We start from the raw sequence: 18,564 nt of genomic DNA on the forward strand, positions 1-18,564 counted from the left end.
GTTTTTTTTCCTGACAAAAGTAGAGCTAAATATTTTCAAAAATCCTAAGGAGCATCAAAATATGTAACGTAATAATTACATTCACTATCCAAGGGACAAACAAATACAAAATCGGCCCTATACACTTCATAAAAACATATGCACACACAATTCAATTTCATTTTTTTTATTAAAAAGGAAAAAACAACATACTTTAAAATGACAGTAAACACAAAGTAATTGTTGGTTTAATCAAACCTTTCCAGAGAAGGCTTAAAATCTGAACATAATGCAATATACATGTATCTTCTACAAAACAAAGCCAAAAAAAAAACACCAGTCCATCGAGATAAAAATAAAAAAAAAAGAACAGTTTTTTTTTTTTTTTTCCCTGACAAAAGTGTAGCTAAATATCCCTGGCGGACTGTCAATATGTTCAGCACAGGTCACATTTCTCTCATGTGAAAGTGGAGCCGAAGATGAGAAGTTGTAGTTTCTCTGAATTGTCCACGTGGTCTTCAAGTTTCACTTCGACTGGGCTGCACTCACAGAGACAGCCAAATGAACTTCACTTAGTTGTAGATGAAGTTGAACCTGCAAAAAAAATGGTTGGGACGAATTACAAAAATTATTCAGACAACTATCAAAATCTCAATTCCATCTCTCATGCATATTTTAATGACACACAAACTGTCTGCCCACTAAAGCCCCAAAACGAGGATATGAAATATCTTCCTTTAGTGATGTCTAACATAATTATCTGCTCTATTTGCATTATCGGCAGACACAAAACAAAATAGAACATTACCTGCTGAGGAGCTGCGGTAGGCTCGAAATGATGGGTCCATACCCAGGGGCGTTGTCATACAGCTCAAACAACGGGGCTGCCACCAGTTTATAATTTTTTGGGACAGCAAACAGTGCTGTAAACGAAACAAAGCGCACACACCACTCAAATTCTGTTGTCCTGAATACAGCTTTGTCGATAGACCCACCTTTTTCCTGCAGCTGAACCAGGAAAAGTTTCTTATGCTCCTTAGGTTTGGTAATATGAGCTGGAATGTAGGGATACTGCAAGGTACGCAATTATAGAGGGTAAAAAATGCAACTCATTTACTGGAAAATGCTTGCTATGAAAAGAAATGTGGCAAACGTAGCATTTTATATATACTAGCTACTCAGTCACTGTGACAAATAAAAATCTTAGGATTCCAGTCGCCGTGAAGGACAAACCTGTGGAGGCTCAAAGTTGGGGCGCCACCAGTTGCCAATACAGTCATCAATCACCCAATCCTGCTTCACGCCATCCTGCCGCCCGAGAATCTAAAGCACATATAAATCATTATATAAACCCGAAAATTACTGAAGAGAGAAGTTCAACAATATGGGCCAGGCTGGTGACGTATTAGTGTCATACTTGACAATTTTGACGAATAGCAATATATATATATTGATATCGGTGAATCCCTAATTAACGCTTTTGCTCAGTATATAGTGTAAATGACATTTGTAATCATTCCTACAGTCTACCTAAACATTCTGTGCACCCTTTACCTCAGTCATTAGGCGTTTCAGCCCTTCCACCTCATCTTCTCCAGGACTCAACTCCCCACCAGGCCTACAGGAGAGAAATAAAACATCAAACATGGACTCATCTGATGGTTACCCAAGAACACAAATTCCTCACAGCTTGAAGAAAGTAGTGCCCAGTTGCAGAAGTAGGACATGCGGCAGCCTATGCTCGTGGACGATAAGTACGCCCTCCACGGTCCTCCTCATTCCCATCTTGTCAAACTCCTCGCGCATCCGCTGGAATCTGGCCGCCACTGAGCTGTCCTTCTCATACAAAGGCTCCTTGGTCCCAAAGGTGTAGTTGGTGAGAGGATAACTAGAATACATGTTCTATCATTAGACTCCACAATGTTGTCCCCACAAACATAATAGTGTAACGATCGCCCTTCCTGAAACAATGCTCGAAGAAACGTAACCATCACATGCCCAGTAGTAGCGCGACGTGGCTATGCTAGACCTTTAGGTTAGAAACACACTTTGCACCAACTTGGAGTTATTTGTGAACAAATAGATGAACTCACAGATTGATAGTCCTCTCCAGGGTGAGAGGCTTCGCCGGGCCGGTCATGTATTTGCTTCCAAACTGAGAGGAACTCCCGCGCGGCCAACCTGTGCTCGAGCGATTGGGGGGCGCAACCGACATATCTTACGTGTGCACGTGAGATTAAACCTCCCTGCAAACGCGACTAAATCCAAACGCTTTTTTGGAATAGACGCAATGGACAAAATAGCTATGAAAGAAATACAGAAGACTACAATGGATAGTATTCAACTATTCCCCTCCGCTGTCGTTTCCGTCGTCAATTGACTTCCGGGTCAAATACGATTCCGGCTGCCGCCAGCGACTCTTGCTGGTTGGAGTAAGTAAGTACATTCATCAAATGGTAATTTACATGAGGCTAAGGCACGTTTACTCATTGTTAACAATTATAGTCTCTATAAATAACCATCAATGAATTAAAAAAAAAAAAAAAAATCAAATTGCAATCACCTAAGAATCTCAAAAGCAACTATTAAATACATTAAGCCCACAGTTCATAGCCTTTAAGCCCACGTCCTTTTCTACTCCCACTCCCAATGAAAACCATCTGGAAAACCCATTTGAGGAAAATGAAAGGAACCTTGATTCTCTTTTTATATTGTGGTTGCCAATCTCGTGAGCAACATCAATCACATGAAAGGATAGATCCTGTAAATGCTATTCAGTGTGAGTTTGGGGCATGTGAATCCAAATGTTGATATAATGTTGTTGACAACGTAGATTCACAATGGCTCTTAACAATAAAAAACAGAAACCATCCATCCATTTTTTATGCTGCCATCGTCATTAGGCTTATCACATCAGAACAGGAAGCAGGCATAGTACATTGGCAAGCCAATCCTAGGCCGCATAAAGACAAACTAGCATTCACACTCACATTAACGACTATAGACAGCGCAGTCTTACGTTTTGGAATTTGGAATGTGAGATCATAAAGAGCCCGAAGGCCGATTTCCGGTCTCAAGCCTACAGCCCCAGAACTGTGACGTGAAGGTGCATGCTGACCACTTACACATTGTACCACAGCTGCAGAAGCAAGTGATGGTATACTATATTTACTCAATCTGTTCAATCTGTATCCTGCTATCAAGGTTTTTAATGGCATTTGATAATGGATGGATGGATTGATGGATGAAGTTTATAGAACAACACGCCGCTGTGAGACTTAATTAGTTATGTCAATGCTGTAATTACAACGTACCAGATCAGATGATTCATTGTGTACCTTATGAAACGACAGGTCTGGAGCCAGGGACATCTTGATGTGCTTTGTGCAACTAATATTGGCTTTATTTTTGTAATAATATCCACAGATTAGCCTATTAATTCACATTACTTTTTTAAAATGAAAGGGAATTTCAGTGTGTCCGTAAGAAGCTGACTTTGAACAGCTTTACTGTTTCTTCGCTAGGTTTCTGATAGTGTGTGTCTGTTCATCATATGATCATTAATCTACTTGTTTTTATCACCCAGGCTTGTAACCGCAGAGCACAGACCAGCTTTAATGTACAATACAGAATGTCTTCATTGAACACAGGATGCTTTATTCTCTCTGGCATCCATGACATAAGCTCAAGGGGAAGTCCCGTCCGCTGTAGCTAAGAATGTTCAATTCTGAGGCACTCTCTATGTGGTCAAGAGCATGGCATCAGGATTTTTGGGGGGCCTACAGAGACATATGAATTGTTCCTTGTCTCACCCGGGCTCTTATGTTGAGTTGATGATGGCCTGTGACTTACATGAGCATAAGGAACAGTTTGTAATGAGCTGTCAATGTAAAATCAATGTAAAAATGTGAAGATTTGCATTCTAAATGAAATGTCATTTTTATTGCATGATGTGTTTGACTGTGGCTATTGTGTGAAATAAGTAAGAAAATAATTTTGAGTAAGTTCAATAGGTTTGGGAATGTCTGACTCAAGTTCTTTCTTGATATTTGAAAGAGAAGCTTTTATTTGAATCTTCGAGAATCATGATCAACACATTCTCAGGGATTTGAACCACTCGTGGTCTGTCTCGCCGGGTGGAATTAGACTATTTATGTATATGTAGTATCCTAAACATAAAAGACCAATTGAAGAAAACAAATTGCTCAATTCAATATTCCATTTAATAGTCATATCTATTTTTTCTTATCCATCTATTGTAAACATGGTGTCTTTAAAACACAGTACTTGTCTTATGGTACATAATCATATACGTGCAATGCAAAATTCAAACACAAGTTAAAAAAAAAAAAAGAAAAGGACAAAAGACACTGCTGGAATTGTTGATAACGTACACTCCATGGTTCTCAGTTCTTTGGTCCAGTGGCCCAACCGGGTGTGTGGTGTGCTGCTGTGGTCCCTGTATAGGAAGTGCCATGGATCATTTAATCATTTTCCTTTACTGTGGCCTAACCTGCCTGCGTCACAGTAGTTGGTCCCAAATTTAGCAATACTGTACCATAAACAGTACATATATATGTATATATAATTATATCTTTCTTTCTTATTTCTTTGTTTCCTCTTGGTTTGGACGCTCATTCTCTGGTGCAGGTTTAGCCTCTCCCTCTACTGTTGGCTGTGGGACGTCTTCATTTTTTACATTTGCTTCTTTCATTGTTGCTTCACGGTTGTCTTGAGCTGTTTTCTCCTCCTCACAATGCTCACTCCCTTTGGCATCAGCCATGATTTTCTTGCTTTCCCTTTCTTCAGCTGGTTTGCTCTTTTGGACTACCTCTAGCTCCACATCTAAAAATAGGAGAGAATTTGTGCTGATTAGACACAGAAAAGCAGTGAAAAATATTGCACGAGTTAGTTTACATCAGGGGTGTCTAAACAAAAATCAGGAAAATCCAAGTAGTGAATGAATATAAAATATAATAGTATACTTCACATTCTTTGCATGCCTTCAGCAATTTTCTTCAACATTTGAAAAGAAATCTCTAAAGTCAATTGACTTTAAAGTCAAAGAATTTCAAAGGGCCCCTTTGTTTTTCCTTTCATCCTTTATTTGCTTACCTGCGCCTTTTGCACTAGGACTGGATCTTTTGTCGAAATTTGCTGGTAAATCTTGGCTTGGACTATCAAGGGCAAGTGCTGGACTGGTCAAACTGTGCCTTGTGACACTGGAGTCTTCAGAAGCGGGGAGGCAGGTGGGAACGGATGTGAGGGTAGAGCTGGTTTTCTTTAAGGAAAGTGGGTCGGTCGTGAGCGGAGAGCTAATTGCATCTGCAGTCGTTAAAGCAGCGTTGGTGGTGGTGGTGGTGGAGATGATGGAGTCGGCGAGGTTGGTTTCACTGGATGAGGTTGACGGAACAATGTCTATGCAGGCAGTAGATGTAGTGGTAATGGAGATGCTAGCAGGAGGAAGGGCGGAGGCGCTAGTAATGGAGGTCTCAGATTTAGGAGGAGTTGAGCTCGGGGCCACAGATGTGCTTTCAGCGCCTGTTGACGCGCCTGCAGCGAAATCATCACTCGCTACAGTAAACGGACTGGTAGCAGAGTCTGATTTGGTCTCTGCAGAAAATGGAGTGGACACTTCTTCCGTGGAAACGACAGAAATTGCCACTTGAATATCTGAAACCATGCCATTTGACAATGGACTTGTCGGTTTAACTGATGTGTTTGTTTCATTTTTGCTGAGAAGACTAGGAACAGTTTCCAAGGTGGTAATGGAAGTTACTGTTGCCGAGTCTGAAGTGGCAGAAGATTCAGCGGAAGGGGCGGGGGTTTCGCTAGGTGCTGTCGGGGAGGCAGAGGTGCATGGTTCTGTGCTAATCGGCTGAACTTCAGGGTCAGAAGGTTTGCCATCTAGATCTGTACCGTTTGCGATTGTTGCGGTGGTGTTAACAGCAAGCACGTCTGACTCGGAAGTTGCAGTACTAGAAGAGGAAATAGTAACGTCAGCCAAGTCAAGGCTGGCATTTGACATTACAGCAGGAGTAGCGGGGCCAGATGGAGCCACGCTTGGACTTTTTTCTTCAGTGGGTGTGCTTGTTTCCCCCTCCTCTATTTGAACCAAGTCATTCTCAGGCGTGTTGCGGCCAGATGTTGCGGGGCCCGGACCAGGCTTGAGCACAGGCTTTGGGGGCAAAGCCGGTTTTCCAGCTGACTCATGTGCTGACACGCTTGGACGTATTTGACGCCTTGTATCTGGTGATTAAAAAAAAAAAAAAAGATGAAGACTCATATTAGACCACCATTAGAGTTGTTTTATAACAATGTGTATGTACAATGTCACTCAGAGTGAAAACCTCCACCAAGGCTAAACATGTGTATCTCTCCAACTGTTTTTTTTTTTTAGTTATCAGATTACTTCCAGGTTCTCAGAGTTGATGAACAGATGGTGGAGAGGGCGGGTGCATTGATGTTACGTGGTTTACTCGAGCCTGCTGTGTCAGAACAGCCCACTTGGAACCCCAACTGAGCAGCTGCTACAAATTGTTCCTCATACACGATTTTGACAACGGAAGCAAGTCAATAAGCAAACACAACCATGACCAGGCATGCAAGTACGATGGAGTGGGGAAAAAAAAGCTCTTCAATGTCATTCGCATTAAGGATGGGCATTTGGCTGAACTTGCTTGATAGACTATAGGAAAAATAATGAATTGATCAATTAGTGCACTCCATTTTGCCTCAATCAAGACACAAAGTTTGTGCAAAAATCTATTTTGTGTTTTGGCACACTTCTGCTAACAGTACTTTTAGATTTTAATGTTTTATTATATCTAAATGACTGTTATGGGAAATGTCATTAAAACAGCAAAAATAATGGTAGAACAAGACATTGGCGCATTACTATATGTCCAAATTGTGTTTTGTGTGTTTTACCTGAGGATGCTGACATAGTTCTGTGTTTTGTGAAAGTTGGGGTTGGCTCAACTTTACTGTCAATAATGGTGCCTAAGACATGAAAAGAGGAGAATACAGATGATATTTAAGATGACAATAAATATTGTACAGATACTGCACTGTTAATTCTTGCGAGTCCAGTATGTACTAATAATTTTGTTTTTGGACATACCTTCAGATTCTGCCTTTTTCATCTCTCTCTCTGGATTCTATGAGAATATGGGAGACATTACGGATTGTTATTAATCATTTCAAGATTCACAAAGTCAGTCAGCTCCACACCTGCGTCTCTTCTGGCTGTGCTTTGGAAACCCCGATCCGCTGAAGCATAAGATGAAGTTTCTGTTCGAAGCTATGTTGGCCTTCAAATTGTTTCTGAAAATCATCATGTATAAATATGTTAACAATGAACTTGCAGAGCTAAAGGCTTGACACCCTGGCTGCGTGACACGCACCTTTCTGCCATTGGCAGCACCTGCTGCTGATCCAGACAGTAAAATAAGAGACTGGGACTTCCCTTCCCTGAGAGCACGACGAGGTGGTGCCACTTCACCCCTCAGTGGAGGAACATCAGAGGCAGGTGTTTCCTGCACCGTTGACTCTCCAGTAACACCACCGGGCTGCTCTGTCCCTTTCTCCTTTTCATTCTCCTTGTCATGTTCCTTTACTCTGTCCTTATCTTTTTCTTTATCTGACTTGGCCGCCTCCCTAAGAGGGCGAATGAGATCAGCGATGGAGGCCTTCTTGGGTCGACCCTCGTGGCTCGGCTCCGATTTCAGGCCACGCCGCTTTCGGAGGGTAAAGAAATCCCCGAGCTTCCTCCTGAGAGTTTTTGTCGGGGGTGGACAGGGGACAGAGGTTGCAGGAACCACTTCATCCACTGTGATGGACTCTGGTTCCTCATTTTGCTTTTGCCTGAATGTGAAAGGTTAATTGTATCAAATTATGAACATACTATATAGTCTAACATAACCACTGCTTGGTATATTGTATTTTCACAGCAGCAAAACGGCAAATACTAGGACAGCAATTATTTATTGTTTTTATATTTATTACAATTATTTTTGCAAAACCGCTCCATCGCAACTTTCTCTTAAATGAAATGATTCTGATGAGGACACCTTTAGAGTAGTGATACTGACCCTATGCACGCAGTGTCAAGACAAACCAGAGTGCTAAACAGTACAGTAAAAGGCAACTGGTGATACTCACTCTGTATCAGCAGGAAGAACTCTCTTTGTAAAGAACTCCTCCACACCTTCATCTACACGCCCGATGAACTCAAGGACTTCATTTTCACTCTCAATTATTGTCTCCTGATTACATTTGTAGGAGACACAAATATGCATTTTACATCAAAGTTAAAGCATTACAAATGTAACTTGGTGTTATGTAACATTGACCTCAACAAAACCCACACAGTCCTTCACTCGTGTCTCCATATAGGAATATTTTGGCTTCGTTTTTTTCGCTACAAACCAGCCACCTGGGAGACAGTTGCTCAGTAACGTACAATGGGGGGGCGTCATAGGACTTTCCATGTAAGATCTTTCATTATGCCAATGAAGATAATACAGTATCAATAATGTAGCTGTATGCATACTGAATCATACTGATCACATTAGCATCTGTGCCCACGAGTCGCAATAAAAGCTGGGAGGCTTGCAGCAGAGCACAAATTCAGCAGAAGTCACTGCTATACGATACCGTGTCAAGGGAATTGCTTGGATTTTGTCTCCCTGACCACTGGCTCCAAGGGAGTGACTGGATGTCTACATCCAGAGAGCTATGTGACAACACGATGAGCCTTAAAGAGAAATCAGATGATGCATATTTTTAATGCACAATCCTGAGAGGAAAAAAAAATAGAAGGCTGCAGGCTTGTTTCATTGTGAGTGGGGGGGGGAAAAAAAAAGGACATTCAAGCCAAGCTGCCATCTGCAATGCTATTCAGGCAATCACGCTCTTGGAAATCACAGCAAATGCCATTTGTGGTGTCTTCACGCAGCTAGTTACCGGCACAATGGCACTGGCTTATTCAAGCAAGGGAGCAGGCTTCTTTGCAGCGCTCCCCCTCCATCGGTCCCTTCCCTTCCCCCTGCCTCTCCCCTCTGCACCCTATTACATCTCCTTTCTCCCTTACCCTACACACACACACACACACACACACACACACACATCACCTCCCCTATTTTTCCCTTTTCAATCAATTTCTCACATTACCTGTGGTCTGCTGGGACGATAGTTGAGTTTTTGGCGGTGAGGTCTCGGTCGGCTCTGGGTGTAGTGCCTGAGCGCTGGTCCGCCCAATGGCAGCTCCATTGGGGAGACACGGCACTCTGTTGCCGTGGAGCTCTGTTGCCTGGGCTCTGTTGCTGAGGCACCGTTGCTAAGAGCACAAGCACCAGCAGTATGTAATGCCTCTGCTGATGTAGGAGGGGCCAGCCCCGGCGAGACTGACAGATATGACAACAGAGCCTCGCCTTCCTCTGCCCCCTCCCATCGGAGAGTGAAACGACGAGAAAAGAAGGTAAGAAAATAATGTGAAGGCATAAAGTGACAATAGCTGTTTCATGAAAATCGACATGGTGGACATTGGTGGATTTTAGTCGTGAAAACTGAAATGGACAAAATGTGCTAATGGTTATGTAAGAAATTAATAATTTATTTGACATGACAAGGCAGTTAGCTATCCCACTCACAGTTTTGAGGTTCAATTCCAGCTTCGGTCCTTCTTTGTGTGTGGAGTTTGATTGTCCTCCCCAGACTTGCAAGAGTTTTCTCAGGGTACATTGTACTTTATAAAAACACAAAATACAAACATATTTATGTAGAATATGAAGTATTCAGCAGTTTGTGATTGTTTAATCTGCAATCCAATTCAGTGTGCTGCTCCTCTTGGTGTGCCGACATTGGCCACCAGGGTGCAGTGCAGTACAATACAGTCAAGCAGACCCAAAAGAAAACAGACTTCTACTCCTCAGTAAATTGCTGTAATAGTTGTCATTTTTTTATATAGCATAGAGATTATATGCCTGTGAACTATCTGTCTGCGTGTGTTGTTCCACCATTTGTATTCAAATAGCCATTGCATTACTTAAATTGATGTTACTGCAATCATATCTCAAGTTTGCGGTCTCAAAGAAAACAAATGTCCCAATGATGACTTGAATCTAAAAAAAGATATTGCATTTACCTATTTTTAAACTTTATGCATGATACCAGTAAAAAGAAAATGCAAATTAGGTGCCGGTGTTATTTTTGTCCACTTGGAGTCGCCATTCTCATGTTCAAACTGTCGCATTATTAGTGAACTTAAACGTCAGCGGCTTTAAAAGGTGGAGACTGAGTCACATGGGGGTCAGCAAATGAGAGCACAGGGTTGGCTGTTTTTGGTTCATGTTGAGTGTCTCTGTAAGTCAGTAGACACCTTGCACGTCTTCAAATTTTTCTTTAAGCCAAACTTTGGACAATCTGTCTTGAACACAATTTTTCCTCCTGGCATGCTTTTTTTGCTATGTTAAGTGAGTAGCTCATGAGGAAAAATGCTCACCACAAAATCCTTGGTATATGAGGAAGTGAGGGTAAGCAGTGTGGAAAATAGATGCTTCAATATACAGGCAATGCTCTGAAATGCTGTACATCTGATTTAAAATCAGCATCTGTTCCCTTTGTTGCATCATCTTAAATAGGGACGCACAGACTCACCTCTCCGCAGTCACTTCGCCCAGATCTTCCATGGGGATTTCCAGGCATCTTCCTCAGGGTTTCCTCCCAGTGGATTTTGGATAAGTCACAACAATTTAAACACCAAGTTTCAGTCTGCTTTTAACACACAGACATCATGAGAACAGATGAAAAGATCAGAACATATTATTCCAATCCTAAAGGCTTTATGCCGACTCCCAATCAGCTGTAGAATAGATCTACATTTTCTGCTAGTTGTCTAAAAGCCACTGAATAGTTTGACTACTGAATACGTCAAAGAAATGCTGATGGAATGTAAACTCTGTGATCTGCAGGCTTGGGTCAATTAGTGTAGTCCAGAGTTTACTGAAACATGGTGAAATAGCATTTAGCTATAGTGCTGCATGCAAATAGAATAAGCTGCCAACATAAACATACCAGCTTGTTAAAAAATCTTAGGTGTAAATAGGTCGACTCGATTTCACGATTGCAGTAGTATTTGGTGAGCAGACTAGTCGCCCCCTAGTGGTTGATTCTGTGAACTTCCTAATTCATCTAATGCTTGTTTTTTTTTCAGCATAACTTTATCTGCACAGTTCTGTGAAAATATTGAATACATTTCGCCTGAAGAGTTCCAAATAATGACGCGCTGTCGTCATGTTGAGCAACTGGTCTCTGTCGCCACGCCCACGCTCGAATTCAAATCTGGCGCCTTGGTCCCAGTTAGGCCGCGCCCCTTTACCGCCGGGTCTTACGTGTGCGCATGCGCCTTCGCTCTCCGCGACCGCCATTTTGTGTGAGGCCCTCTATTCTAAAGCGGGAGAAAATTATCAGGCCTGTGCACAGCTTTTTCGCACGTCCACGGAGGATTGAAGCAATCTGCCGCACTCTACAGGCACTGAATTTAATATAACCACAAAAGAAGCACTGTGCGGTAAGTCGAAGCTATCCTTTGCCCGAAAACACGGAAACGTTTTTGTAGGAGCTGGCGTCGGCCTCTAGGTGTCACGGTGGGGCTTAACGTTACCGACTGGCGGGGGGTGTTTGTCTCCCTCTATCGTTATCCAATATTCACTAAATCTGTCTCTAAACTCCAACTCCCTGTGTTGGGCGACTGTTTTCGTGCTTTTTGCGTACTATTTCGTGGTAATCACTAAGCGATGGTCGTCTAAATGTGTGCTTCTCTTTAAACTTACTTTAGGCCTGACGTCCATCTTATCGTGCCCTTTGTTTCCTGTTTTCAATCGTCCTCGCGCCTCCCAGCCAACAAACAAATATAAGTTCTCGTTTTAGTTTGTGCCGCATGGCCATTTACTGAGAAATCGCTCGCGCGTATAACGAAATGGTCGATTTGATTTTCGACCAGTTATCTTCAAAATCCAAACAGGCACTTTGGAATGGATCGACTTGTCAAAATCGCAGCACGCTATCATAGAAATCACGAGGATGCTAAGTGTCACTATTTCTGGTGTACAAAGGTTGAATTCGCCGTTTTGCGTTCAGTTTATTGTGCACGTTTGGCTGACTCGCTTCAAACGGGTCCCATATGTTACCCAACTAAGTTGCAGATGCGTGTAACTCATGGCCTCATCAGGTGCGTGTCCAGGAAGGTTTTTTTTTTTTTTTTTTTTTAAACTCTCAAAAGTTAGCGTGGACTGTGTTGTGCTGTACCTTGTTTAAACGTTATCTTCACCCCTCACCTTCTGTTCTCTGGTTTCCGGTTACGAGGACCTGAAAAACCCGATAGCTCAAAAGTCTAACGTGGTAAATGAAAAACGCACCAGCTCGTTTTCAGTGAATTATATGAGTTCCCCTTCTAACCCACTTAAAAACATTTAGACCACACATTGTGGGAATGGTTAGCAGCATATCTGCCCAATAGTTTTGGTTGGTGGTTCAGATTCGAGGTGTTCCAACAACAGGAAAAAATAAATCTTAATGCATACCCGACTGAAATACAGTAATTGGGTCCTTTAAAGGGATGTGATCAGACTAAAATTTGTCTCCACTGTGTGTGTGTGTACCCTGCTTTGAATCTTTCTCTCTTGTGAGTGAACATATTCAGACTGAATGTCTCACCATAATAACAACAATTCTACTGTTGAACATCATGAACAGGGTGGTGACTGGCCCGTTACCATGGAGGGCGATGTCGTTTCCATGGAAACTGCCCTGGCTCCCGAAGAGGGGGTCCTGCCAGAAGCAGGTGAAGCTGTGATCCAAGGGTCATCGGGAGCCCCACAAGCAGTGGAAGTTCCTGGTAACATGGAGATGATGGTGATGGATGCCCTGGATCCCACCCTGCTGCAAATGAAGACAGAGGTGTTGGAGGGAGGGGGCACAGTTACTGTAACTGGTGGAGATGAGGGTCAGATTATCACCCTTCAGGTTGGTTGAATGACGAGTCACTGAAAACCTCTCTGATAAATGTTGTTTCTCTTGGTTTATAATTGCTGAATACTGTCTGTAGGTTGTAAATATGGAGGAACAGGCTGGTGCTGCTTTAGGACTTGGACAACTTCAACTAGTGCAGGTACCAGTCACTTCAACAACAGTGGATGGCCTCCAGGCAACCTATGTTGACGGATCAGCCAATAAGGATGCAGAGCCAGTTATCTGTCATACCCTGCCCTTGCCTGAAGGCTTCCAGGTAAGCAGAACCTGGAGTCATGAAAGAAAAATTATGGCATTTTTAGTAAAGCATTCCAGGGCTTTACACTAACTTTTGCACCAGCAGCACAGGACTTGATTTGGGAGGTGTACCTCATGACCACATTTGTTCGTGTAGTTGTCTTAATAGATATTATGTTGACATGAACTCAAGATTTGATGTTTGTAAAATATTTTATTGTATCAAAAAGTTTGTCTACAACATGCTGATGCTGACCAAGGGCCATCCCTCTGCTGTCCACAAAGAGGCAGTGTTGCTGTATCAGTTTTAACCACATATGAAACAGTGAGACTGCAGGTGGAACATTAAAGCATGTACTACTAGTGTGAGTTTTTATCAGTTGGTCTAATTTGCGCGCATATATAAAGTATTAAGAAAAATAAGTCATATACAGTATGTGTTTGTGTCTAGCTACTTCCCACCTCAAAGTCTGCTTGACCACAAAAGATGACTATGGATCTTCATTTAGGTGGTCAAGGTGGGGGCCAATGGTGAAGTGGAGACTGTCGAGCAAGAGGAGCTTCAGGCAGTCCACGACGAGCTTCAAGGGACGAGGGCAGACGAGGAACAGGAGGACGCTGACGTAGCTGATCAGGAACCTCTTGAGTCTCAACCAGCATGGCAGAAGGACCCCGACTACCAGCCTATCACAACTGTCCGCAAATTGAAGAAGGGGAAAAAAAGCCGCCTGCGCTACGCGGAGGGCGACAGAGACATGGATGTGTCCGTGTATGACTTTGAGGAAGAGCAACAAGAGGGGCTACTGTCAGAGGTCAATGCAGAGAAGGTTGTGGGAAACATGAAGCCCCCTAAGCCCACTAAGATCAAAAAGAAAGGTACACTGTGTTGCTTTTATGTTTGCAGGGGAAATAGGCACACACTTAATACTCATACTTTCTTGACCAGGTGTAAAGAAGACTTTCCAGTGTGAGCTGTGTAGCTACACTTGTCCACGGCGCTCCAACCTGGACCGACATATGAAGAGCCACACAGATGAAAGGCCGCACAAATGTCACTTGTGCGGAAGGGCCTTCAGGACAGTTACACTGCTGCGAAACCACCTCAACACTCACACAGGTGGAGAAAATATGACAGTCAATGAATGAGTTGTTGCACATGGCGTCTTTTTGATTTGAGCTTATCTTGCGGCAAGTAGGTTGAGCTGGAAAAGTGGTCCTCATTTTATTTTTCCTCCAACTTTTTAGGCACCCGACCACACAAATGCACCGACTGTGATATGGCATTTGTGACCAGTGGCGAGTTGGTGCGTCATCGTCGCTACAAGCACACACACGAGAAGCCCTTCAAGTGCTCCATGTGTGATTACTGCAGTGTTGAGGTGAGCAACCGTATCAGATACCCCATGATGTCATCTTACTTGGTGTTTGTTCCCTTTGATGGTGCTAACATAAAAGCACTTTCTCTACCAAAGCTATGTTGTGCATGAACGCCTGACATAATGCTGCTCCCTTCCCAGGTGAGCAAGTTGAAGAGGCACATCCGCTCTCACACCGGGGAGCGGCCCTTCCAGTGCAGTCTATGCAGCTACGCTAGCAGGGACACGTACAAGCTGAAAAGACACATGAGGACACACTCAGGTGGGATACTCCCAGCAATTTGAAACGCTGGTTAATCGCCACTTCAAAGACTGTCCGTCCACTTACCCGCCTTTTTCTCCTCATTCCCGCCACAGGCGAGAAGCCGTACGAGTGCTACATCTGCCATGCTCGTTTCACCCAGAGCGGCACCATGAAGATGCACATTCTGCAGAAACACACCGAGAATGTGGCAAAGTTCCATTGTCCACATTGTGACACCGTCATCGCACGCAAGAGTGACCTCGGTAGATCGTTCAGTCGGTGGTGATGCGTGCGTGTGTGGTTTCTCAAACTAATCAAAATGTTTCGCTTTTTATCTCAGGTGTTCACTTGCGAAAGCAGCATTCGTTTATCGAGAGGGGAAAGAAATGTCGTTATTGTGACGCTGTTTTCCACGAGCGCTATGCTCTCATCCAGCACCAGAAGACTCACAAGAATGAGAAACGTTTCAAGTGTGACCAGTGTGACTATTGCTGCAAGCAGGCAAGGCTCTCGGAAAATGCTGAACATTTGACTGAAATCCGGAGTACATCCGTCTTAACACCCCCCCTTCCCCACCCTATAGGAACGGCACATGATCATGCACAAGCGTACACATACTGGGGAGAAGCCTTTTGCCTGTAGTCAGTGTGAGAAAACGTTCAGACAGAAGCAGCTGCTGGACATGCACTTCAAACGCTACCATGACCCCAACTTTGTGCCCACCGCCTTCGTCTGCAGCAAGTGTAGCAAGACGTTCACCCGCAGGGTAGGCCCAAATCGCGTTCGGATTTGGGACCGTTTTACATCACTTTGTACAATGTGTCACTCGTGTCGTTACTGGTATTGCACAGAACACCATGCTGCGTCACAGTGAGAACTGCATGGGGGAAGTTGCTGGAGACCAAAACGGAACCCCACCCAAAAAGAGTCGCCGGGGCAGGAAGAGGAAGATGCAAGACAGGAATGATGATGATGAGGACACCGGTATGGCACAGTGGCATTTCTTGTTTCTAAGTAGTGCGTATGATCACATGGGTGAGAGTGTAATTGTTTCCATCATATCTGCAGAACCTGATCTGGATGAGATGGAAGATGACGATGATGATTTGTTGGATGAGATGGAGTTGGAACAGGCTCCACCAGTGGTTCCTGTTGCAGCCCCTGAAGAACCACCAGTCAAGAGGAAGCGTGGACGCCCCCCAAAGAACAAGCCAGAAGGTGGGTGTCACAATGCACTTGATTTGATAGACTTTCTTCCCATGTCACATGCTTATGGGTGGCAAAACCTCCAATGACACCACAATTAAAGCAAATTTTAGCCTTCTTCTTTTCCATTGTATTTTAAATATGTGAAGTGGGGTCAAAATGATGAGGTGAGTTGGTTCAAAGGGAGGAAGCAAAACGTATTACGAAGTAAAAGTATAATGTAATTTGGTCCATGGCTCTCTCAACAGTGACCGCCATCATCCGTGTGGAGGATGAGGCCACTGGAGAGGTGGATGACATTATTGTGAAAAAGGAGGTGGGCGCCGAGCAAGACGAGATTGAAGAGGAGGGGGCCACACAGGAAGTGGTAGTCGGAGAAGGTGACTCCACTATTCAGCTGGAGGAGCTGTCCCAGGAGGAGCCGGAGATGCAGCTGTCTGAAGCCCCGCCTAACGGAGACCTCACCCCCGAGATGATCCTCAGCATGATGGATCGGTGATGGACGCAAGGGTCAATTCTGTAAAACACAGACCCCTCCCTGTTCACAGCAACATCTAATTCTTGGCATTTAGGGTTCCAAACACTTAACGTATCCTACATAGACAAAACATCGCTGTTGGAATTTAAGGCTTTCTTTTAAATCTTGCATTGACATGGATGAGTGACAAAGACTTTTAATACAGATTATTTACCAAAAAAAAACAAAAAAAACAATCTTTTTGAAATTTCTGTCCCGGGGCAGGCTGTAATTGGTCACAGTATCTCTAGCCTACTCATTGTTGTCCTTGGTGTTTAGAACATTTGTAGAAAATGGATTCATCACAGTTTAATCAATCTACTCTGGCAACACTATAAAAGACTACTCTTTCCCCCTGAATCCAGATGTGCATGTAATTATCCAAAGTATCAAGATGCGGAGTCATCTTTTGACACACCCCAGCCCAATTTTTACCTCTTTTTTTTTTTAAACTTGTAACATACTCTTGTTGATAGGGGTCATTCACATCATGTCAAAATCGTAATCACCCCGGCCGTGGATGGTTCTGCACTTTTTCAATTCTTGTTTCATGTCCTTGCTGAAGAGCGTTTCTCAGTTGGGAAGAGTGTGCCCCAAAAGCCGTCTTTTCAATTGGCTTTTCAGTTTCACTTCTTAAATCGCCATTAGCCTCTGGACATAAAAAATGTTATTGCTTTTCGCAGACCAGAAAATGTTGTTAATTACAGAAAAAAAATATTTGATTTGGAATATTTTTTATTGTATTTTTATTTTGTTTCTTTGCTGTGTTTAGTAAAACCCTATTTTAACACCTATTCTAGTTTATCAAAGCTTCTAGACTGCTTACTTTATATCTCTTCTTGCTACTGTAACATCCCTAGATGATGCATAATGTACAAAAACATTTATGTGCAAAGAAAATGTTTGGGTTGTTTTGCTCCTTTGTGTAGCCATTCCACTTTGGGTTCATAATTTCTTTTTTTGTACCAATTGCAATACCCTCTGGGCAGTGTGGTGTTTCAAGGGGCTGGCAGTTGAGAACAGATGTATGATGGTACAACCAATAAAAAGTAGACATGGACTCATGTTTTAGGTTTGTGCAGTTGTATCTCAAAAGTGTTCTGCGCATGCTCGGTACAATGGAGAGGCGATGCTTTTGATTTTCAGCATTGGTTGGGCGCTAACAAACACTTGTGTATGTTGCTTGCATATATATTTTATTAAATGGAGGACTTCATACTAAAACTCATTTCATTTATCTGTCGAGCACAAGTATTTTACTTTTTGAGCAACCACTGAAGGAAGGGGCAAGATAAGTGTGTTCATGTTTCCGATGGAAGTTAATGAGCTTTTACACATTAAAATCAAGTGCAGTTTTGTCATGTATAACATTTTGTAGGAATTGTTCATCTTCAACCAGTTTGATACCGCTTTTAGTTTCATGAGCAATGTAATAGTTCAAATAAACGCGATAACAGTCAGTGTGTGTCATACACATCCTGCATTTTGAAGCAAGTCAAATCTAAAAGCCATGCAGAACTCATCGGGAGAAAAAAAAAAAAATGCTATGCAGCAACATGCCTAGTCCCGAGCATGTGTTTGTCACATGTATGCTTGTGTGAGATGAGGTCAAGAGATGATTACTACTCTGCGGTGTTTTTCTACATGGCTCATTTAGTTTGCGCACTGAATGCAAACGCATATTTTTATTTTTTTTACAAGTGAGGTTTGAGTGCACTTTGGTAGATGAACACTTACAATGCACTAGGAGGAAGGAGGCTTTAGATGCATTATTTACCCTCGTTGAATTATGGATCTATGATGGTGGATTTGATGGATAATTGTGTGGAATTTTCATACAGGGATGTATGATACCGTATGTCATGGCTATGCTAAATTGCATACATATGTGTAAATACAAAAAAACACGCTATAAACACGCCTAATGTTGTGCTTTGCGTTCGTTCTGTTAAACAGGAAGTATGCAAGATAGC

The 18,564-nt window shown here is 42.9% G+C and overlaps 3 protein-coding genes across 5 annotated transcripts; 1 reads left to right on the forward strand and 2 right to left on the reverse strand.

Annotated features, from left to right (window-relative positions):
* Positions 1–150: 150 nt before the first annotated feature.
* Positions 151–2,370, reverse strand: nudt21 (nudix hydrolase 21). Its single transcript, XM_037248172.1, has 7 exons — positions 2,073–2,370; positions 1,667–1,867; positions 1,534–1,597; positions 1,213–1,302; positions 975–1,050; positions 788–902; positions 151–573 (listed from the first exon to the last, which is right to left on the reverse strand). Exons 1-7 carry the CDS (start codon positions 2,192–2,194, stop codon positions 552–554), a joined length of 690 nt encoding a protein of 229 aa, XP_037104067.1. The 5' UTR covers positions 2,195–2,370; the 3' UTR covers positions 151–551.
* Positions 2,371–4,184: 1,814 nt separating this feature from the next.
* Positions 4,185–9,622, reverse strand: LOC119120809 (flocculation protein FLO11-like). 3 transcript variants are annotated; one of them, XM_037248024.1, is made up of 8 exons: positions 9,154–9,285; positions 8,143–8,246; positions 7,386–7,845; positions 7,213–7,305; positions 7,103–7,139; positions 6,910–6,981; positions 5,095–6,228; positions 4,185–4,824 (listed from the first exon to the last, which is right to left on the reverse strand). In XM_037248024.1, the coding sequence occupies exons 1-8, from the start codon at positions 9,250–9,252 to the stop codon at positions 4,583–4,585; spliced, it is 2,241 nt and encodes a 746-aa protein (XP_037103919.1). In that variant the 5' UTR covers positions 9,253–9,285; the 3' UTR covers positions 4,185–4,582. The 3 variants fall into 3 exon arrangements, with proteins under 3 accessions (XP_037103919.1, XP_037103920.1, XP_037103918.1); XM_037248025.1 differs by having other exon boundaries at positions 8,143–8,737; positions 9,154–9,266; XM_037248023.1 differs by lacking the exon at positions 8,143–8,246 and having other exon boundaries at positions 9,154–9,622.
* Positions 9,623–11,379: 1,757 nt separating this feature from the next.
* On the forward strand, positions 11,380–17,815 carry ctcf (CCCTC-binding factor (zinc finger protein)). Its single transcript, XM_037247555.1, has 13 exons — positions 11,380–11,551; positions 12,736–13,005; positions 13,088–13,267; positions 13,758–14,124; positions 14,195–14,365; positions 14,494–14,627; positions 14,766–14,886; positions 14,982–15,131; positions 15,209–15,369; positions 15,452–15,634; positions 15,720–15,852; positions 15,937–16,086; positions 16,323–17,815. Exons 2-13 carry the CDS (start codon positions 12,757–12,759, stop codon positions 16,571–16,573), a joined length of 2,250 nt encoding a protein of 749 aa, XP_037103450.1. The 5' UTR covers positions 11,380–11,551; positions 12,736–12,756; the 3' UTR covers positions 16,574–17,815.
* The last annotated feature ends 749 nt before the right edge of the window (positions 17,816–18,564 follow it).

Source organism: Syngnathus acus, chromosome 3, assembly GCF_901709675.1.
Source record: "Syngnathus acus chromosome 3, fSynAcu1.2, whole genome shotgun sequence".
Taxonomy (NCBI): domain Eukaryota; kingdom Metazoa; phylum Chordata; class Actinopteri; order Syngnathiformes; family Syngnathidae; genus Syngnathus; species Syngnathus acus.